This window comes from Herpailurus yagouaroundi, unplaced genomic scaffold, assembly GCF_014898765.1.
Source record: "Herpailurus yagouaroundi ecotype Mexico unplaced genomic scaffold, PumYag 190, whole genome shotgun sequence".
NCBI classification, from domain to species: domain Eukaryota; kingdom Metazoa; phylum Chordata; class Mammalia; order Carnivora; family Felidae; genus Herpailurus; species Herpailurus yagouaroundi.
Window position 1 is genome coordinate 23,753,109 of NW_024412421.1, and position 22,818 is coordinate 23,775,926.

Genomic DNA, 22,818 nt, shown 5'->3' on the forward strand with positions numbered 1-22,818 from the left:
TCAGGTCATGGGCCATGGGATAGAGCCCCTTGTTGGGCTATGTGCTGAGTGTGGAGCCTGCTTGAGATTCTGTCTCTCTTTCTCTCTCTCTCTCTGTCACCCCCTGCCTCTAAGAAAAAAATAAATAAAAAATAAAAACAAAGAATAGAAGATGAAAACTCCACTTTCTGTCCTCTTCCAGTCACTTAGTTTCCTTTTTATAGGCAACCATCTCTTGTCTATCCCTCAGATATTTTATACATCTCCAGGCAATGGAAATGTCCCCTCCACTGTAAAATATATATTGCAGCATACTGTTTGCACTATCTGCTTATTAATCTGTTTTGAAGATTAGCTCATATCAGTATAAAAAAGCTTCCTCCGTTTTTCCAGCTCTTTGGACATACTGATGGTAGCGTATCCAGAATTGTAGTCCATGATGTTTATGAATCATAATTTATTAAGCTGATGCCTTATTAATAGACGTTTATTTCCAGTCTTACTGTTTTTTTAATTTTTTAAGTTAAAAATTTTTTTCTAATGTTTATTTTTGGGAGAGACAGCACGAGTGGGGGAAGGGCAAAAAGAGAGAGAGGGAGAGGGAGACACAGAATCAGAAGCAGGCTCCAGGCTCTGAGCTGTCAGCACAGATCCGGATGCGGGTCTCAAACCCACACTTTGAGATCATGACCTGAGCCTGATGCTCAACTGACTTAGCCACCCAGGCACCCCTTAAATTTTTTATTTTAGGTTGACTCCACACCCATTGTGGGGCTTGAACTCACAACCCTGAGATGAAGAGTCTCATGCTCTACCAACTGAGCCAGCCAGGTGCCCCTCCAGTCTTACTGTTTAAAGTAATACTACAATTGAATAATGCCCATTATTTTGCACATGTGTGAATGTAAGTGTGTAAGTTCCTAAATGTGGAATGGTCAAGTCAAATGATATGTGTATTTGTAATGTAGATAGGCTAGAACTTTCTCACTATATAGCTTGTGCCAGTTTATGTCCAATCACTAATGCCCTCACACTGTTATAACTGTGAAGCTTTGCTAATAAAATAGGTTAAAAAGTAGCATCTCACTATGGTTTCAGTCTGCATGTCTTTTCTAATAACTTCACTGAGGCATATTTTGTATCTCATATAAATCGTCTTTTTCAAGTGTACAGTTCAGTGATTTTTTTAAAAAGTAAATTTACCTAGTTGGGTTTGCATTTGTTTTATGAGATTGAACTCCATTTCATGTTTGAATTATTTTTGTTTTCTTTGAACTGTCCATATTTTTTGTCCATTTTTGTACTGAGTTGTTGGTCTTTTTAAAAATCAATTTGTCTTTTAAAAAATCAATTAGGATTCTGTTATATAGGATTTCATATCTGTGAAATGGGTTGCAAATATTTTTTCCAATTTTGTCATTTGTCTTTTGACTTTGCTTACAGAGTTTGGTGTAAAAAAGCAAAAGTTATTTTTTATCTCTGTGGTTGTGTGAATATAAAAGTTAAACTCTTTACTGTGGTCTTAAAGCATATGCTAGATTTGTGAGTTAGCAGTGTTTAGGTGAGATTTTTCAGGTAGCTTTCAGTGAGTAGTAGTTCTGAATTTGAGGTTGTTACCTAAGAGGCAGAAGCATTTAATTGATTTTACTATTTTTCTTCTGTAACTCACATGAGAATTGTGGTTTTAGTGGTTGCTGCTCAAAAATGGATTCCCTTCCCTCATATTTACCCCAAACCCCATTGTACACTCCTCCGACCTTTTTCTTTTTCAACATCTGAAAACTTAGATACTGTTCTTAAAGATGAAACATGGTACTTTCTCAGCACTATTGCTGGCCGCTGATGCCTAAGTGTAGATATGATCAGAGTTAATCCTTCATTGGAGCATGTTTTTAAAATGCCATTTCCAGTCTGTAATCTTATATTTCCTCTCAAATTTGCCATCTTCATAAAGTAAATGCTTATTCTTGGTGCAAAGTTACTGTACCAATGGGGAATATTAAAAAGAATTAATTATGTGTTTGTCCCTTTAAATTGTAGTTTTTGTTTTCACTGTTTAATTTTTAGATAAGTTTTAAACAAATGCTGGGGCGCCTGGGTGGCTCAATCAATTAAGCGTCCTACTTTCAGGTCATGATCAGGTTTGTGAGTTCGAGCCCCGCATCGCGTTCTGTGCTGACAGCTCGGAGCCTGGAGCCTTCTTCGGATTCTGTGTCTCCCTCTGTCTCTGGCCCTTACCCTCTCTCTCTCTGTCTCTCTCTCTCTCTCTCAAAAGTAAAATAAACATTAAAAATTTTTTTAAAAAATAAACAAGTGTTACAAAAAGCAACAACTGTACTCACTAGTCACTGATGACTTTGACTGTTTTAAAACTTGGCCCTAAAAAAATAGAAAGTAGTATTAATATATAAGAGTAAAGTCTATCTTCCTCATTAGTTCATCTTAATACAGAATTTTTAGATAATTTATTTGAAGCATGATTCAATAAGGATGATAAAAATTTTAGTGATACCTGATTATTAGAACTTTTCTTCACTGCTAAAATATTAATTTATAGGATTATTGAATGGGAAGGTTAAAAAAGCCTTCTATTTGAAAAAGTAAGGTGTTCTGATAATACTTTAGCTTCTAATTTTCTCATTCACCTCAGCAGTAACTTTTCTGCTGACATTGTGAAAATGACTTTCATCTTCTATTTCAGAAATTGTTTTTTAAAATTTAAATTGAATGCATAGAAGGAAATGAAGGGTTGTTGTATAATCTTTGTCAGTTTCAGAAGGCATTTCAGTTCCCCTTTTGGATCCTGGTTCTTCTTGGAGACTTCTTTCATTTGTTGATGGTGGTATAGCCATTCTGCTAACTTTAGGTGCTTATTCTTTTTTTTTTTTTTTTTAATGTTTATTTTGAGAGAGAGCGGAAGGGGCAGAGAGAGAGAGAGAGAGCAAGCGAGAGGGAGAATCCCAAGCAGGCTCCATGCTGTCAGTGCAGAGCCTAACGTGGAACTCAGTCTCATGAGTTGTCAGATCATAACTTGAGTCAAAATTGAGAGTTGGATGCCTAACCGACTGAGCCACCCAGGTGCCTCAACTTTAGGTGTTTCTAATGCAGATACACTGAGAGAGCAATTTTTAAATAGCTTGAAACAGTTCTGTGAATTTTTTTCATTACTCAATTTCGCTTTTGAACTTAGAGGCAAATTCAGATGGGGAGTAGTCTCACATGATTTTAGACTGTTGTACGCAGGTCTGCATTTGGGCCCCTTTCCTTGCGATGAAATGATTCTAAATGGGAACATAGTTCACAAAACTCCTCTTGGAGAGCCTAACTTATGTACACCTTTGGAAACCGTTGCTATAGAAGGAATGTTTGGCCTTTTCCATGTTAGTTGATAGTTTGATAAAGTATATCGAAGTAGTTGTGACATTCAAGAAAAGCTAAGTAGAGAGACTAACTACAAAGACTTTTAAGCTCTGAGGATTTTTAATAGTTATGTAAAGAAGAAATCGCGTAAGACATATTAGGTTAACTCCACTCCAGAGAGTTCCTCTGGGTTTTTTTTCCCCTCTATATTTTTATTACTCATATCCTACTAAACTCTCACTTCTCCCTACTACATGGCTCAAGCCCTAAATGTAGCCCTTTCCCCATTATATTAAAGTTCGTTGTTCTTTCTTGTTGTATATTCCTGATTTTTTTTAAAGTTTATTTATTTTGAGAGTGCACACATGTACGTTTGTTGGGGACAGCAGAAAGGGAGGGAGGGAGAGAGGGAGAATCCCAAGCAGGCTCCATGCTGTCAGTGCAAAGCTCCATGCCGGGCTCCATTTCATGAACCATGAGGTAGTGGCCTGAGCCAAGATCAACAGTCGGATGCTTAACCCACTGAGCCACCCAGGCACCCCTATTCCTGATATTTAAGGTAGTGTTTGGCAATTTGATGTATTTCCATTTACTGCGTTTTTTGATATTCAAAATGTGAAACAGACCTTAAATATACACATAAGTTGAGTGCTCATTTAGTACAACTTGGGGATTAAATTAGGAATTGGGTTTATTAATATTTTATTGTAATATTTTACTAGTTAGTATTTATTTAAATTGTGGAACTAAGGTAAATCTCACAGATTATTTGGATAGCAAATATCATAGGACCTTGTTGAGATCTATTCTAAAACTTGGTAGCTATTATCAAGATTTCCAAAGATGTTAGTATTTCCCTTTTATTAAGGCAGTTTGGTATCTATTTATTTTAGCTATCCACTGACTCTGGGTTAAAAACATTGCTTTCCTGATTGTGGTAGCAATTTCTTAATTTCTTTTTCTTTTCTTTTTTTTTTTTAATTTGCAGTTGGAGTGCCTGAAGCTTATCGCCTCTCAAAAATTCACAGACAAACGCATTGGCTATTTAGGGGCAATGCTGCTGTTAGATGAAAGACAAGATGTCCATCTTCTCATGACCAACTGTATCAAGAAGTAAGTCTTACCTTTCCTTCTTTTAAGGACCTCTTTGTGCTTTTAGGTTTTTCTTATAATACCAAGAGCTTCTGTTTATTGAATTTATTTATCATCTACAATATGTTTGGGGCACCTGGGTGGCTCAGTGAGTTAAGCATCTGTCTCTTGATCTCAGCTTAGGTCTTGATCTCAGGGTCATGAGTTCAAGCTCTGCGTTAGGCTCCATGCTGGGCATGAAGCCTACTTTAAAAAGAAAAAAGTATGTTTGAATTGCTCTTGTAGTTTATACGTAAAGAGGCTAAGCAAAGGTTTAAACCTTCCGTAGGGGACAATTAAATGAAGGTGTTGCTGTACATCTTTAGGCATAGGAACACAGTTTAGCAATGAGACAAGTTTTTTGGCCTTCATAGAATAGAAAAAGCATTGGTAAATCACAGCTTTCTTATATTTCCAGGACCTTGAATACCATGAGTAATGAAATGTTACATTTATTAAAGAATTACCAGTGTATGTTCTGAGTAAATACTATTTAAAGGTAAAAATAGAGGTCTTGCATGTCAGTGGTCTAATCCAAGATTTCAGTTGCATGAGGTTATACTTAGTCCTGTGAATTTTTGTGAATGTCTTTTTTTCTCTAATGGATGCTTGGCTAGTCTAATTATGTTTGTTCAACTTACAAATTGAGGAATGCTTACTGTTTGGAGGAATTAGAGTACCCAAGCAGGGAATTAGCAGTTTTTCCCAGCATCCTTCTTACAGCAAATATCTGTTAGAACCTTATAAAAGTTCTGAGGGCCTTGCTGGCTAACGGTACTTTTTGGTTTGTTTTAGTTTGATTTTGGTGTGTCAGTTCATAGTTATTCTCCTTTTGTAGATTGCTTTTTCATTTGCAGTATTTCTTTATTTGATAGAAAGTAGAAGCGGGGGTATCGGCGATCAGATTTATAGATACTGAACTCTTATACTTTTCTGTGGTCAGTAATGTCCTACTTTAAAATTTCCCAGTGAATAATGGAAAATTCCAAAATGAGAATTATGATTTGGTTGTAAATACAGTGTGTATAATGTAAATACATTGAGTCTGTAAACTTAATTTTGGGAGAATCTTGTTTTTTGGCCTTGAAATAAACATTGCTGATGAAAATACCAAGTTGATTCATTTATTCAACAAATATGTATTGTATACCTTTTGCATGCCAGGAGCTGCTATAAACTCTGGGAAGGGAGAATGAAAACAAATGGACCGAGATCCTTGGTGTCATAGAGGTTACATTCTACACGAATCTTGCATACATTTTCTTTGGAGAGGTCTCTGAGAGTTTCTTTAATTTTTGTTCTTGCATGCTCTGTTGACCTTATTACTTAAGCCTTCAATCACATGCTGATGATTTGGCAGTTCTATTTAGCAGCAAGTTCATATTAAAGAGTTAATGTCAAACTCAGGTACAGGTTTATAGCTTGATAAAAGTTGAAGATTGAGGCACATAGGTAAAGAAGAAACCTTTCTTTTAATGAAACCTAGACAAGCTCCAAGTGAATGTGAGAGAGAATTAATTGTTGGGAATTGATCTGGCTGGCACTCAGTCTAAGCTCAAGTTAAAGGACTTTGGATCATTTATTTTTGTTTTTTTAAAACATTTGTTAATGGGTTTTTTTTGTTTTATGTTGGGTTTTTAAAAATTTTGTTTTTTGGGGCACCTGGGTGGCTCAGTCGGTTGAGCGGCCGACTTTGGCTCAGGTCATGATCTCGCAGTCCTTGAGTTCGAGCCCCACGTCGGGCTCTGTGCTGACAGCTCGGAGCCTGGAGCCTGTTTCAGATTCCGTGTCTCCCTCTCTCTGACCCTCCCCCGTTCATGCTCTGTCTCTCTCTGTCTCAAAAATAAATAAACGTTAAAAAAAATTAAAAAAAAAATTTTTTTGTTATTTGTTTGTATTATAGGGCATCATAATGTACCAGCAGTTTTTATGTTTAATAATGAATGTTTCCTTCATTGTTCATTGGCATAGAAAAGCTCTAAGACATTAAAGATCTTGGAATCTTTAAAAAATGGGTATGATAGGGGCACCTGGGTGGGTCAGTTGGTTAAACATCATCCGACTCATGATTTTGGTTCAGGTCATGATTTCATGGTTCATGAGATTGAGCCCGCATCATGCTCTGCACTGTTAGAGCAGAGCCTGCTTGGGATTCTCTCTCTCCCTCTCTCCTTGCTCCTCCCCAACTCATGCTCTCTGTCTCTCTAAAAATAAACATTTAAAAAATTGTATATGATATTTTAAAAGTTTGCAGTATGCAAAGATTCTTTTAAAAAAATTTTTTTTTCAACGTTTATTTATTTCTGGGACAGAGAGAGACAGAGCATGAACGGGGGAGGGGCAGAGAGAGAGGGAGACACAGAATCGGAAACAGGCTCCAGGCTCTGAGCCATCAGCCCAGAGCCTGACGTGGGGCTCGAACTCACGGACCGCGAGATCGTGACCTGGCTGAAGTCGGACGCTTAACCGACTGCGCCACCCAGGCGCCCCTGCAGTATGCAAAGATTTTTAACCACTGAAAAATGAAAAGTTGCCTAAATATTTTTGGGAACTGGGAAACTAAATGGTAAAGTCGTAGTTAATCCTTAAACATTATTTTACCGGTAATTTTTATCTTAAATACTCAAATTGTTAAAGAGTAGCAAACCTGGCTAATTTATACTTTACTTTCTTTTCCTTTCTTTGTTCAGGGAAGATTAAAACCATTTGTTAGTTCATTTAAAATTACTAGTAATGGTGTTGTTTATAGAGACCCATTTTAGACCTGAAGACACCTTCAGATTGAAAGTAGGGGGGATGGAGAACCATCTATCATGCTAGTGGTTGCCAAAAGAAAGCTGAAGTAGCCATACTTACGTGAGACAAACAAGATTTTAAAATAAAGACTGTAACGAGATGAAGAAGGGCATTATATCATAATTAAGGGGACTGTCCACCAAGGTCTAACAATTGTAAATATTTATGACCCCAGCGTGGGAGCATCCAGATACATAAATCAGTTAATCACAAACATAAAGAAACTAATTGATAATATTACTAATAGTAGGGGACTTCAACACCCCACTTATAGTAATAGGCAGATCATCTAAGCAGAAAATCAACAAGTAAACAAGTGGCTTTGAATGGCACCTGGACTGGATGGATTTAACATGTATATTCGGAACATTTCATCCTAAGGCAGTGGAATACACATTCTTCTTGAGTGCACATGGAACATTCTCCAGAATAGATCACATACTGGGATACTTGCTCTTAGCAAGTAGAAAAAGATCGAGATCATACCGTGCCTGTTTTCAGATCACAACGCTATAAAACTCGAAATAAACCACAAGAAAAGATTTGGAAAGACCACAGATACTTGAAGATTAAAGAACACCCTCCTAAGAATGAATGGGTTAGCCAAGAAATTAAAGAGGAAATTAAAAAGTACAAGAAAGCCAATGAAAATAATAACATGACATCCCCAAACCTCTGGGATACAGCAAAGGAGGTCATAAGAGCAAAGTATATAGCAATCCAGGCCTTCCTAAAGAAGGAAAAAGGTCTCAGATACACAACCTACCGTTACACCTTAAAGAGTTGAAAAAGAACAGCAATTGAAGCCCCAAAATAGAAGATAGGAAATAATAAAGATTAGAGAAGAAATCAATGATACCAAAATTAAAAAACAAACAGTAGAACAGATCAATGAAATCAGGAAAGAATTAACAAAATTGATAAACTCCTAGCCAGAATGAACAAAAAGGAAAAAGGAAAGGACCCAAATAAATAAAATCAAGAATGAAAGAGGACAAATCATAACTAACACTGCAGAAATACAAACAGTAATAAGAGAATATTATGAGCAATTACATGTCAATAAATTGGGCAATCTAGAAGAAATGGACAAATTTCTAGAAATATATAAACTACCAAAACTGAAACATGAAGAAATAGAAAATTTGGACAGACCCACAACCAGTAAAGAAATTGAATTAGTAATCAAAAATCTCCCAAAAAACAAGACTCCAGGGCTGGATGGCTTTCCAGGGGAATTCTACCAAACATTGAAAGAGTTAACACCTATTCTTTTCAAGCTGTTCCAAACTCATTCTATGAGGCCAGCATTACTTTGATTCCAAAACCAGACAAGACAAAGACCCCACTAAAAAGGAGAACTACAGACCCAATTTCCTTGATGAACATAGATGTAAAAATTCTCAACAAGATACTAGCCAACCAGATCCGACAACACATTAAAAGAATTACTCACCGTGATCAGGTGGGATTTATACCTGGGATGTAGGGCTGGTTCAATATCTACAAATCAATCAGTATGATACATCATGTTACTAAAAGTATAAGAACCACATGATCCTCTCAATAGATGCAGAGAAAGCATTTGACAAAATACAGCATCCTTTCTTGATAAAAACCCTCCAGAAAGTAGGGATAGAAGGATCATACCTCAAGATCATAAAAGCCATATATGAAAAAGACCCACTTCTGATACCATCCTCAATGGGGAAAGAATGAGAGCTGTTCCCCTAAGGTCAGGAACACAAACAGGGATGTCCACTCTCACCACTGTTATTCACCATAGTGTTGGAAGTCCTAGCCTCAGCAGTCAGACAACACAAATAAAAGGCATCCAAATCGGTAAGGAGGAAGTCAAACTCTGTTTGCAGACGATGTGCTACTCTATATGGAAAACCCAAAAGATTCCACCAAAAAACTACTAGAACTGATCCATGAATTCAGCAAAGTCGCAGGATATAAAATCAATGCACAGAAATCGGTTGCACTTCTGTATACTAATAATGAAGCAGAAGAAAGAGCAATCAAGGAATTGATCCCATTTACAATTGCACCAAAACCCATAAAATACCTAGGAATAAACCTAACCTAAGAAATACCTAGGAATAACCTAGGTGAAAAATTTCTGCACTGAAAACTATAGAAAGCTTATGAAAGAAATTGAAGAAGGTACATAAAAAGGAAAAATATTCCATGCTTATGGATTAGAAGAACAGATATTGTTAAGATGTCGATACTACCCAACACAATCTATACATTCAATGCAATCCCTCTCAAAATAACACCAGTATTCTTCACAGAGCTAGAACAAACCATCCTAAAATTTGTACAGAACCAGAAAAGACCCTGAATAGCCAAAGCAATCCTGAAAAAGAAAACCAAAGCTGGAGGCATCACAATTCTGGACTTTAAGCTGTATTACAAAGCTGTAATCATCAAGACAGTTTGATACTGGCACAAAAACAGACACATAGATCAATGGAACAGAAAAGAGAACCCAGAAATAGACTCACAAACGTATGCCCAGCTAATCTTTGACAAAGCGGGAAAGAATATCCAATAAAATAAAGACAGTCTCTTCAAATGGTGCTGGGCAAACTGGACAGCGACATGCAGAAGAATGAACTTGGACCACTTTCTTACACCATCCACAAAACTGAACTCAAAATGGATGAAACACCTAAACGTAAAATAGGAAGCCATCAAAATCCTAGAGGAGGAAGCAGGCAAAAACCTCTTTGACCTTGGCCGCATCAGCTTCTTACTCAGCATGTCTCCGGAGACAAGGGAAACAAAAGCAAAAATAAACTATCGAGACCTCATCAAGATAAAAAGCTTCTGCACAGTGAAGGAAACAGTCAGAAAAATTAAAAGGCAACCAAGGGAATGGGAGAAAATATTTGCAAGTGACATATCAGATAAAGGTTTAGTGTCCAAAATCTATAAAGAACTTACTAAACTCAACACCCAGAAAACACATAATCCAGTGAAGAAATGGACAAAGTGAATGAATAGACACTTTTTCAAAGATATCCAGATGGCTAACAGACACATGAAAAAATGCTTAACATCAGTCATCATTAGGGAAATACTAATCAAAACCACCATGAAATACCACCTCACACCTGTCAGAATGGATAATGTTAACAACTCAGGGAACAACAGATGTTGGCGAGGATGTGGAGGAAGAGGAACCCTTTTGTACTGCTGGTGGGAATGCAAACTGGTGTAACCATTCTGGAAAACAGTATGGAGGTTCCTCAAAAAATTAAAAATAGAACTACCCTACAACCCAGCAATTGCACTACTAGGTATTTATCCAAAGTAATCAGGTATGCTGTATCAAAGGAGCACCTGCACCCCAATGTTTATAGTAGCGCTATTGACAATAGCTAAAGTATGGAAAGAGCCCAAATTTCCATCAACAGATGAATGGATAAAGAAGATGCGGTATATATACACACAATGGAATATTACTCGGTGGTGAAAAAACAAAATCTTGCTATTTGCAATAACATGGATGGAACTAGAGTGTTTTATGCAAAGCAGAATTGTCAGAGACAGACAAATATCATATGACTTCACTCGTATCTGAAATTTAAGCTACAAAACAGATGAACATAAGGGAAGCAAAAATAATATAAAAACAGGCAGGGAGACAACATAAGAGATTCTTGAATACAGAGAACAAACAGGGTTGCTGGAAGGGTTGTGGGTAGGGGGAAGGGCTAAACAGGCAAGGGGCGTTAAAAAGGAGGACACTTGTTGGAATGAACACTGGGTGTTCTTTGTAGGGGATGAATCACTGGATTCTATTCCTGAAATCATTATTGTACTATATGCTAACTAACTTGTGTGTAAATTAAAAAAAAAATCAATCAATAAAATTACCAGTAATGAACTCCTTAAATGTTAACAAAGATAACGTTTTTTAATGAAAAATAAACTAGTTTGCAAGACAAAAACAAGAAAAATAGCATTGTTTCACATTTCTGTAAATCTTTTTAATTTCTGGCCTAATGGAAGACAGCTAGACGTCGTATTTGCTTCTGCATACAATATCTTGTGTTCTGTTTTGATTGAAGTATATGAAGAAGATCCAGCCTTTCACAGATAATATAGTTAGAAAAAGGAAGCCATCAAATAACCTTTCTAATAACTGGATATTCTTGTTTGATACTATACCAAAACTCCCTAAGGGTAATTTCTTAAGGATTAGTTACCGTGTGGAATTTGAAACAGTGAGTTTAGTACTTTGTTATATTAAACCCATTGGTCTTTCTTGCACTTTGAATCTTGTATTCATGTATGCGTTTGTAACACCATGCCTCAGTCATTCAAAAAAATTGCTCTCTCAGTAAAAGTATTGGTAGACTGTGAAGTTCATTGTGGCAGTACAGATTTTCCAAAATTCTGAATCTCACTTCAAGCTTAGATTTTATCATTGGCAACCAACACTGTCAGTTGTTGCTCTTGAAGTGGTAGGGTTAGTTGGCTCTTTTTGCAGAAAATGTCTGTCAAATACCCAAATCTTAGTAACTATAGTTGTCAGTTATTTTTCAAATAAAAAAAATCATGTACATTTGAAAAGTTCATAGTTTAGTTTACAAGTGCCCAGGTGCTTTTTCTCTGAGATTACCACTTCAGTATGCAGTTCTTTTTGCATACTTCCTATTTCATCACATGATAGCAGTGTGTACTCACGTCATGATTTAATAAAACGAGTCTTTTTTTACTGCTTTGTCACAAGCGGGCTTAAGTGAAACAAACTCCCTTCCTCCCTCTGTGTGGCATTGAATTCAATGACTACTAGTCATTGGTGCCACTACTCTGACTTGTAATGTGCCAGTAGTTTTCTCCACCACTGCTTTTGCATCCTTAGTGTATATGTCAGTACAGTTGGCAAATAATGAGTTAGTATTGTGAAAATAGTTGGGTGCTCACAGACGCCCTGAGACAGGCTTGGGGGCTTCCAGAGATCTGTTAACCACTGAAATCCTTGAGAACCGCCTTACTAAAGGATAGTAAAATGGTCATAAAGCTGGTTGAAGTAGCATAACTCATATAATAATTCAGTTTCTGAATAGTAAGCATTGATTATAATATACAGATGAGTTACTGATTCAAGTTTTTAATATTTCAGCTTTTCTGAAGGTACACTTCCTGGCTGGTTTGTAAATAGTTTTGTACTGTAATCAGTGTCTGCTAGAAACAGGATTTTGTCTATCTGTATCACTAGATACTGGTCTCACTGTAAATATCTAGCTTAGTTTGTTAAAGGTGGCTTAATTTAGCTAATTTTTTTAGTTACTATTTTTTCTTTTGAATACATAAAAACAAAAGTTAACCTGACATCAAGGTTAATACTATACCATAAGGTTAAAGGTTTCAACGTATTTCTGTTTAAGTCATCTTAAATGCTTTAGTAGTGGGGACTCTTTTCTGATTTTTTAAAAAAGGTTTTGGTTTATGTAAATATCCTAGTTTCTTTGGTAGTTAGTGGTAGAGGATATTAAACATCTTTTAGGGGTGCCTGTGACTCATTTGATTAAGCATCTGACTCGACCTCACCTCAGGTCTTGATCTCAGGGTTGTCAGTTTGAGCCCCACATTGAGGCCCGAGCTGGATGTGGACCCTACTTAAAAAAAAAAAAAAAAAAAAGGAGGAAAAAAAAAATAAAAATATTTTAAAGATACAGGTGTGCTTCATGTTTCTGTTTTTGTCAGTTTTCATTTTTAGTGGTTTGCTAAGTTTTCTAAAGTAGTTTGTCTTTGACAGATAACCCGTCAAAGTTCTATTACTTTGGTATTTGGAGACATGGAATTATAAGTATGTAGGAGACACTGTCAATCAGTTTACTCTATTGGTAGTCTAATAAAGTTAAAGGAAACATTTTTTGCAATAAATAATTCTATTAATTACTTTCCTTATTGTAGTAATTATGAGTCATTCAGAGGCACCTCATTAGATTGTGAACGTGAACCTTCTTTATGGGGAGCACCGGGCAAAGCATGTTCATTTCTACCTCTTTCTTTTGCAGTGATCTTAATCATAGCACGCAGTATGTACAGGGGCTAGCACTTTGTACCCTCGGCTGCATGGGCTCTTCAGAGATGTGCAGAGATCTTGCAGGAGAGGTAGAGAAACTCCTGAAAACCTCCAATTCTTACTTAAGAAAAAAGGTAACTTTAATGAAACCAAATGTCTGCGTTTGGATTAGGGAATATTATAGAGATGAGAAGGCAAATTATTTTAGAGAGCTCTGATGATAATCTGTTTCTCTGCAGTCAGTGTATTTTAAATGATTATATATGAATCAAGTGTTTATAAATCAAAATCTATTTTTATACTAATTTTGGAGGTGGTTTTTTTAATTGCTAATTACCTCTAGTTGATAATTGTGAAGACTTTACTTAATTCTCTTAATTCCTCTTTTTTCAAGGAAATGATTTATAAACAAACATGTTACTGGGTATCCTAGAAACCTAATTACTTCCTAATTTACTGGATTCTAAACAGTATTAAACAAAGTGAATAATGAACAGAACTTTAAGAATTTACTTTTATTCTAATAGTTAGTGCCTGTGTCTTTGCATTAGTGCCTTTGAATCTCTGGAAGTGCAGTTCCATTGGGACCTAGAGAATTATAGAGAATCATGCTCTAGAACACACTTTCTAAATTGGTGTGTCTAAATGGAATAGTATTGGAAGACAATGATCTCATTCTCTTAACTTGCTTTTATATGTTGATATAAACATTTTATGTTTTTTAAAATTGTGCTTGAATTCTATAACCTTCATAAACAAAGGATGTAAAATTTAGAACTCCCAAGAAGTGAACACTTAATATTGCGTCCATTTTAATGGTGTGAGGCAAGATGTTGCAAGGACCACGCTCTTTTCCAGGATCATACACTGTTGATGATGACTGCAAGCCAAAGCCAGTGCTTTCTCTTAAAGAATGTGTGGCTGCTCTTGTTCAGAAAATACATTATTTCATTAAATAAAACATTCTCTGGACTGGTAAAAATCTTTTTCTCCCAAATATAACTTGGGAAGAATTAGCTGAAATCTTTTCTAGTTAATATGTCTAAACTTGTATGGTATTTAACTCCAACAAATAGTAGTTATGGTTACTTTTGGTGGGCAGAATCAAAGTCAGTCTTTGTATGTTTCTTTCCAGTGAACAAGCCAAGACCATCTTTTCTTCAGTAGAGACTAGCTAATTATTGTTCAAATGGTTTTCTTGATATCAGCAGAGAGTGAATTGGGGAAGGTATAGATATTATTAATAGTAACAGCAGTAGTATATCTTTCAGTTGTATTGTGTTTTTTTATAAAACCTTTTGGTATCTTACTCAGAAGAATGGTTATCACAGATGGAAGTCTCTGCAAAACTTTGTAAAATCCCACATAAGTTATATTTGTCTGATAAGTTCATGTTAACCATGTTCTAGGAAGTTTTTGTCCACTTATTTAGTAATGTATGAACTAAGGAACAGGTGAGCTAGAAGTTCTCATTAATGAAATAGTATAAATTGGAAAGCCCTAATCAGTTAATATATAATACATCTGATATCTGACTTCTTTCTTCTTTCTTGTTTTAGTAGGTGAACTAGTTGATATGGTTTTTTGTTGGTGGTTTTTTTTTTTTTTTGTAAGATTGGTTGCCCTGACTTAATTGAAATAAATCTTTTGTCCTTTTTATTTTTTTTATAGGCAGCACTATGTGCTGTTCATGTCATCAGGAAGGTTCCTGAACTTATGGAGATGTTTTTACCAGCAACAAAAAATTTATTGAATGAAAAGAACCATGGTAATGTGATTTGGATGTACTTGTGAAGTACTGAGGGAAAAGAGGAATGAGAAAAAGCTTCAGGCAGTGTTGGCCTTCTGTTTCAGTGCAGTGGAGTTGTCTTTCTTCTGTGCATAGACACTTTTCCAGGAAGGGCTGATTGATCAGATCTCTTTCTACTCTCATAACCTGCTTTTATAATTAGAGATTGGTGCCTTCATAGTTAACTTGTTTTTCATTTTTGGTCTACTTTTACTATATTAAAAGTACTATGTTTAGTTACTAATATTTAGCATAATGTACAAAATAGCCTAGCTTTGATTTTCATGTGTAAAACACCTTGATTTCCTGGCTATATTATAATAGGAGAAAAAGTTATTTTTTTATTGTCTGGTAATAGGAATGTAAGATTTATGAAAATACTTTAGGTTACTTGTAATAGGAATTTATAATAAGTACTTAGATACCTTCATATTAAATGTGAGAGAAATTAAATGGAACATGGGTATTCTTTCCCAAACATTTTATTCTTATTTTGAAGTCAGTGAAACCGGTTCTGAGTAAAGAAAATTCATGTGTCCTACTAAATACTAAGAGAAAAAATGGTAAGGTATATTTAATTTGGATTAATTAATTAATCCAAAGGATTAATTCAGTCCTGTGCCCAGAAGGCTCAGAATATACTTGTTGAACAAATTAATGGTTAGGGTACTTATTTATTATTAGTGGGAACTGTTGTGAGATCCTTTTTATTGTCTGTGGAACAAGCATGTTCACTTTGTCATCCATAATTACCTGGAGTTGTGATATATTTTATTTGGAAATTTACAGTCGTAATAAGATTTCTGCTTCTAGAATTATCAGAACTCAGCTAACAGCTTATAAAGTATAGAGCAGATGATACCTAGCTTATTTTGACTGTGAGCATGTCCTTATGGATATTCTCAGATGGAGAGACACATGTGTTGGTTGTCATTTTTTAGCAATTATCTTGGTAACATAATTGTTTAAAATATTCTGGTTTGACTGACTTGGCCAGTATTAAATCAGGCATCTATTAAACACCTCCTTTGTATTCACCTCAATGCTTAGCTTCTTTGGGAGAGTAAAAAATAAAAGTAGCAACTATCCTTTTGGAATTGACCTTCAGAACTCAAAGCCCTCAAAGCTTCTATGAAGCTGAATATAGAGCCTCATTTTTAGTTTTTGTTTGCTCTTTTATTTCAGGTGTCCTTCACACATCTGTAGTCCTCCTCACAGAAATGTGTGAACGAAGCCCAGACATGCTTGCACATTTCAGAAAGGTAGGCACCATTCTATATGTCTAAGCCTTTCTTGATTGAAAAATGATTTTCGTGAGAAACACATGGTTTTCTCAGTTATGAATTTTCTTTTGAAAGGAAGCTATTGAACTGAATAAAGGACTTGACCAGCCCTGCTGCGTGGTAGGGCTGGGAGCCAGATTTAGGCATATAAGAACTGGCAGTAGTACAGTGTTTTCTCTTTCATAATAGAAGTCTTCTCTCATTGTTGGCAGACATACCAGTCTCTCTTGTGCTTTATCTGCTGTTTTCACATTGAAGTCAGGAAATGTAACCTGAGGTCAGATTACAAACAGGAATTGTGTGTGTGTGTGTAAGTGGCGCCCTGTGTGTGTGGTGCCCTGTGTGTGTGTGTGTGTGTGTGTGTGTGTGTGTGTGTGTGTGTGTATTAAAGACAGGTAATTTTTTTTTTTAAGGTGAAAACTACAGAGTGGAATTTGACATTACTTTTATGTAACACAGGGTCACCTTCTATTCATTTTAGGCTGTTGACTGGTGGTGGAAGTCTAGCTTTCTTAAGTCCCTCCCTTTCTTACAGCATTCTAAAGTGGAAATTTTTGTTTTCTCCACTTTCTTTTAGAAGACAGTAGTAAGGACTTGAAAGCTATACTTTGGGTAGTTACATGCGTTTAATTCCTTTTATAAGGTGTTGATCACTCAATAAATGGGGCCTACTTTGTATTTTAGTTATCATGAGGCTCTAATAGCAGTTTTTTGTTTTGTTTTGTTTTTTTTGGCCTTTTTTTTTCCTTAGATGTTCATGTCTTGATTAAATAATTGTAAATAGTATGAGGCCCGTATCTGTCCCTAATGCTTGCTTTGTATGTTTTGTTCCTGTTGTCTGTTTGGAATCCTGCTGTATGTTAGAATGAAAAGGTAAGAATTAACCCTCTTTTAGATGGTGCATGCTGGCATTAGGTCCTTAGTAGCTTTTGTGCATCCATCCACAAATGTGGCTTTTAAAAATACACTAACACTGCAGCTGTGCTTAATACTATGAGTTATTTGTTCTTGCAGTTTTGGCTAACTCCCTAGTCCAGTTTTTGTCTTGTCGTTTAAACTCCCAACTCCAAAATCAGCCTTGGATTTCAGTTGCAGCCTTTCCTGAATTCTAAACCTCCTTCTTTGCCATTTCTTCATCTTCACTTGAGAAACTTTGAACGCTTTCCCAGTGGCTTTGATGATGGCAATTCCAGATCAGTTTGGAGACTTGGCACAAAACACTGCTTCTTTTTGAAGTAGATATTTTAAAGCCATGTGTGGGTAACCTCATACTTTAAAAAGCTCTGTATGTATTTCTGAACTCTCAGTTCAGACTTAGAGCCTTTATTTCCCCCTTACCTGCACTTAATCTTTTCTGGAAGTTTTGGAATATTAAAAACATTTTGAGGTAGAGTGGGTGGGCATCGACTGATTTTCATGGCTGCAGCCCTTCCCTTTGTCATCTTATTTTTGTCATCAGTTTTAACAACTTACATTTTCATCTGAAAAATAAAGCTGGGTTCCAAGAATCTGTATGTTGAACACTTAGACATTTGTGCTTTTTGCCCCAAGGCAGTTTTAGGTGGTGTGCTGGTTTTTTGTCAGTGAGCAAAACAGTTTCTGAATTTAGTAGCCCAAGGAAAAAAGATTTCTCCAAGAAATCAGATTAAACAAATAATTAGGGATACGTGTAGTACAAAAAAGTAGGCCATTGGAAAGTATGCAAGGAGAGCTGCTTTTTGTGCAGAGCTTGGTAACTGGATGATTCCAGCTTAATCACATTTTAGAGCAGTTTATAAATTTATATTATTTTTACCTTTAATATAAATCTGCCTTTGGATGACACATTTAATGAGGATTCTGTTTAGAATTTACAGGTCACCATAGTTTAGTTTGTTTTAATCTTGGAGTTGTCCAAGTTAGAATTTTGTTTAAATGACTTAAGAGTCACTTAATTCTGAAGTGTTATGGCCACACTTCTTTAAATTCATGTAGATTATGTTCTCTTACATTTAGAAGTGAGATTTACGTGTTGGGAGTGCATACATTGGGCATAGCTTGGCTTTTGTTTTGATCTTGATCTCCTTTTGGAGTTTGGGAATAAGGAGGGAGCAGAGCCAGAACAGTAATTGAGAAAAAATAATTGAGCTGCAACAAAATTGGGGCTGTTCTGATTGCCTCTAAAAGAGATCTGATTCACTTCACTTTGGACACTTGTTTTCTTAATTTTATGTGCTTAGAGTGGTTTATGTAGCTAAATTGAGTTTTTAGTTGGAGCCTGGAAAAATTCCTGTTGTGGCAAATGTTTTGGAATTGGGTTTAATATTAAGTGCTCAATCAACAGAATGAAATGAATGATAATATTTAAAGCATTTTAAAGTTCAGCTTGGCCATAGACTTGCCTCTACTATGTGTTACGACTCTAATGGACAAAGTAAAGGAAGGACAAGAAAGGAATTCTGACCGTAAGGAATGTATATTAATATAATAAGACAAGAAAGCAGGCAACAAATCAGTCTGTATAATTAAATCCTAAAGTAAAATTTTACCAAAAATTGTATCTCAGGAGTTGAGAATAGGGAAAGGAAATTATTCATGGCCTTGGTATCTTCTTGAGGTGAAAATAAATTTTTTCATGTGTCTTTTCCCCTTGGTCAAACGCTGAAGGCGTTTGTATTCCTGTTGTTTGTTGGAAAAGACTATAACTAGTCTATCTTAAGAGCAGAGAATTTTTTTTTCTCTGTTTAAGATAGTACATTTTAAAACTATAATTTTAATAAGATCACCAGTATTTTTGGTGATCACATTTTATATCCAAATGTTTGAATGGATAAAAACTGAACATGCATGTGTTACCTAGGTATGTCAAGTTCTATAGAAGTAAAAATGTAGTATGCCCCGTAGGCATCTGTTTTACTTTTTTCCCATAGGCTTTCTGATGTACTGTTATTTGTAGTATCTTTGTATATATAACTCTGGAGTAAATAAGTCATTTGTTTTTAATTCACATAAAAATACATATTCCTTCTTGAGTTCTTGGCCTAAATACTCCTAAGTTATATTCATCAAGTGTCAGCAGTATTATACCAGCATATTGTATCAGTAGAATTTTTTTGGATTCAGACCCTTGCACCCTCTTCTTAAGCCAAATCCCCTGCCTGTTCATGAGAAATTCTTTGATGTGCACTGTTTTTTGATGCATCTTTCTTCTCTGCAGCTTGTGCCCCAATTAGTTCGTATTCTAAAGAACCTCATCATGTCGGGATATTCACCAGAACATGATGTTTCTGGTATCAGTGACCCCTTTTTGCAGGTGAGGTTGAAAGAGAATTTTGGAGAAATTAATTTAATACTTTTGAAATAGATTGTTTCTTTCCTCTTAAGTTTTTGTCGGTAGAAATTTGGTAATTGATTGATTAAACTAATTACATTAATAAGTGAATAGTGACACAGTTCTGTGCTAAATTAACAGGATAAAATTATAGTTGTAATCGTCAAAATTATGTATTGCATGGAGACTTGACTTGCCAATGTAGTAGATCCCTACAGGTGGTGGTATCCTTTAGCTGTAAAGTGATGAAGTGTGCCTTGTCTCATTACTTCATTAGGGCATAGAAGCATACATTACTTCTCTAAAGATCATGTTTAAAATTCTTCTGTTTGAATTTTGGCCATTTCTAATGGGATCTAAGACTTCATTTAAGTAATTTGAGTTTCATATCAAGTAAATTCCTTTGTGTCAGACGTTATTTATTGACACTTCTCGTATTTTGCACATTAGGTACGAATTTTGCGGTTATTAAGAATTTTAGGACGAAATGATGATGACTCAAGTGAAGCTATGAATGATATATTAGCACAGGTGAGTAGACTCAATCTGCATTATAATGAATCTTCATTTTAGTAGAGCAGGGAGCCGAGTGATTGATGGTGGTTAGATGAGCAGTATTTATTTGTGTTTCCTCATCAGTGGCTGTAATTAGTCACAAAATGCCTCTTGTTACCTCTGGATATTTTTCAGAAGTGTTGTTTTATCACTTATGTACTGACCTCTTGTGACTTTTCAGGTTGCCACAAATACGGAGACTAGTAAAAATGTAGGAAATGCTATTCTTTATGAAACGGTTTTGACTATCATGGATATAAAGTCAGAGAGTGGACTGCGAGTAAGTCTTTTTAAATCTTCCCTCCCCCCCCCCCCACATGCATTCCAATTAGAATAATTAGACTTGAGTACTTTGGAAATGAATTGCATTTGGAAATTAACTTTAGGAAAGCGATACAGAATATATAATGCTGTGTTTTGGTATCTAAAGTATCACTCCCTCCATTGAAGGTTTTTGGTATAGATTATAATAAAGTTTGGATGATCTTAGGTATAGGTAGATAAATAGATGCTGTTCAGTGAAGGAGACATTTCAAAAAAGTTTTTACCAGGGCTGTGATTTGAGTTGTTTCCATCACTTCGAACAAGACATCATATTTGAGTTAATCTGTTTTTCCTAAATATTTGTGTTTTTTTTTTTTAAGAAATAAACAGTTAAAAAACTGAAACAGTACAAAAGGTGTGCAGGGAGGAAAATGTCTGTGGGTAGCTTTCACATTCTTCTAGTGGGGAATGTGGTATCCTTTTGTAACATGTTTTTTCAGAAATTTTTATATTTAAATTGTGTACATGTGTATTTCTTCTCTTACCCACTTTTTGAAACCTTTTTTTGGTACTTTAGACTTACAGAAAAGTTGCAAAAATTAGTTCTGAGTTCCCATATACCCTTCACTCAGTTTCCCCTAATGTTAACATCATGTATAACTATAGATGATTACTGAAACTAAGAAGTTAATACTGGTACCATACTGTTAACTAAATTGCAGAATTTATTCAAATTTCACCAGTTTTTCTACTTCTGTCCTTTATCCTAATCCCACATTGCATTTAATTGTCATGTCTCCTTAGTGTCCTCCAATCTGTGGCAGTTCCTCCGTCTTTCCTTGTTCTTTCATGACTGACATTTTTGAAGAGTATTGATCAGTTACTTTGTAGAATGCCCCTCAAATTGGCTCTCTCTGATATTTTCTCATAATTAGATTGAGGTTATGCTTTTTTTGGCAAGACCACCACAGAAATGATGTACCCTTCTCAGTATCATATCAGGATGCTATCTACTTGTCTCATTACTGGTGATATTAACCTTGATCATTTGGTTAAAGTGGTGTCTGTTGTGTCTCTCCACTGTAAAGTTATTTTTTTCCCTTGTAATTGAAAATACTTTGAAGGAGACACTTTGAGGCTATGCAAATACCTTGTTCTTAGACTTTTTGCCCACCAATTTTAGTATCCATCAGAGAATCTTGTCTGCTGTAGTTATTTAGGATGGTGTTCCAATCATACTTTTCTCTTTTCCTCATTTTTTCCTCATTAAATAATTGGAATTCTCCTGTAAGGAGAGTTCCCCCTCATGAATTTATTCATTCTTTCAATCACTTAATGATAAAAGAATTGGTAGCTCATAGCCTTATGAGAAACAGATTACTAGAGACAGTCCAGTATTTGTATATGGTTCTTTTTGTCTTTAACATTCCAGTATCCAGATAACTTAAAGTAACTTAGGTTAGTTCTCTTCTTCTCCCTACCTTTCGAGCAAAATGGTAACATATATATATTGCCCTGTACCTCACTCTTTTCACCTAATGTTATCTTGGAGCTAGTCCATATTCATGTAGATAAACTATATTCATGTAGAGAGACCATTCCCATTAAAAAATAATTATGGTGGAATATACATAATATAAAAGTTACCATTTTAACTGTAGTTTAGTGGCATTAAATACATTCACATTGTTTTGCTACCAGCACTACCATTTATCTTCTGAACTCCTTTGTTTTCCCAAACTGAAACTATATACCCATTAAACAATAACTTTCCATTATTCTCTACCTCCGATGCCAGACAACCATCATTCTACTTACTGTCTTTGTGAATTTGACTATTGTAGATACCTCATATAAGTGGAATCATATAGTATTGTCCTTTTGTAGCTGGCTTATTTCACTTAGTATAATGTCTTCAGGGTTCATCCATGTCGTAGCATGAATGAATTCATTCATGAATGAATCCACTTTTTTTTTCTTTTAAGTTTATTTTATTTATTTTGAGAAAGAGAGAATTCCAGGCAGGCTCCACACTGTTAGTAGGGAGCCTGACGCAGGGCTTGAACTCACAAACCATGAGATCATGATCTGAGCCGAAATATGTGCATATGTACACGTGTGTTTGTCAGGTAATTCTTAGAAGAATTGTTGAGGCAGAAGTAATATTAAAAAAAAAGAATTATAGCGGGGCGCCTGGGTGGCGTAGTCGGTTAAGCGTCCGACTTCAGCCAGGTCACAATCTCGCAGTCCGTGAGTTCGAGCCCCGCGTCGGGCTCTGGGCTGATGGCTCAGAGCCTGGAGC

At 35.7% G+C, this 22,818-nt stretch overlaps 1 protein-coding gene across 2 annotated transcripts in view; it reads left to right on the forward strand.

Annotated features, from left to right (window-relative positions):
- The window catches only part of AP1G1 (adaptor related protein complex 1 subunit gamma 1), an 80,471-nt gene that overhangs the window by 29,642 nt on the left and 28,011 nt on the right, over window positions 1-22,818 (forward strand). Inside the window, exons 3-10 of one of the 2 annotated variants that reach the window (XM_040443008.1) lie at window positions 4,328-4,452; window positions 13,308-13,449; window positions 14,987-15,083; window positions 16,290-16,366; window positions 17,252-17,260; window positions 19,584-19,679; window positions 20,148-20,228; window positions 20,434-20,532. In XM_040443008.1, the coding sequence (XP_040298942.1) occupies window positions 4,328-4,452; window positions 13,308-13,449; window positions 14,987-15,083; window positions 16,290-16,366; window positions 17,252-17,260; window positions 19,584-19,679; window positions 20,148-20,228; window positions 20,434-20,532 (726 nt within the window). The remainder of the gene's footprint in view (window positions 1-4,327; window positions 4,453-13,307; window positions 13,450-14,986; window positions 15,084-16,289; window positions 16,367-17,251; window positions 17,261-19,583; window positions 19,680-20,147; window positions 20,229-20,433; window positions 20,533-22,818) is intronic. The other variant, XM_040443009.1, reaches the window with a different exon arrangement.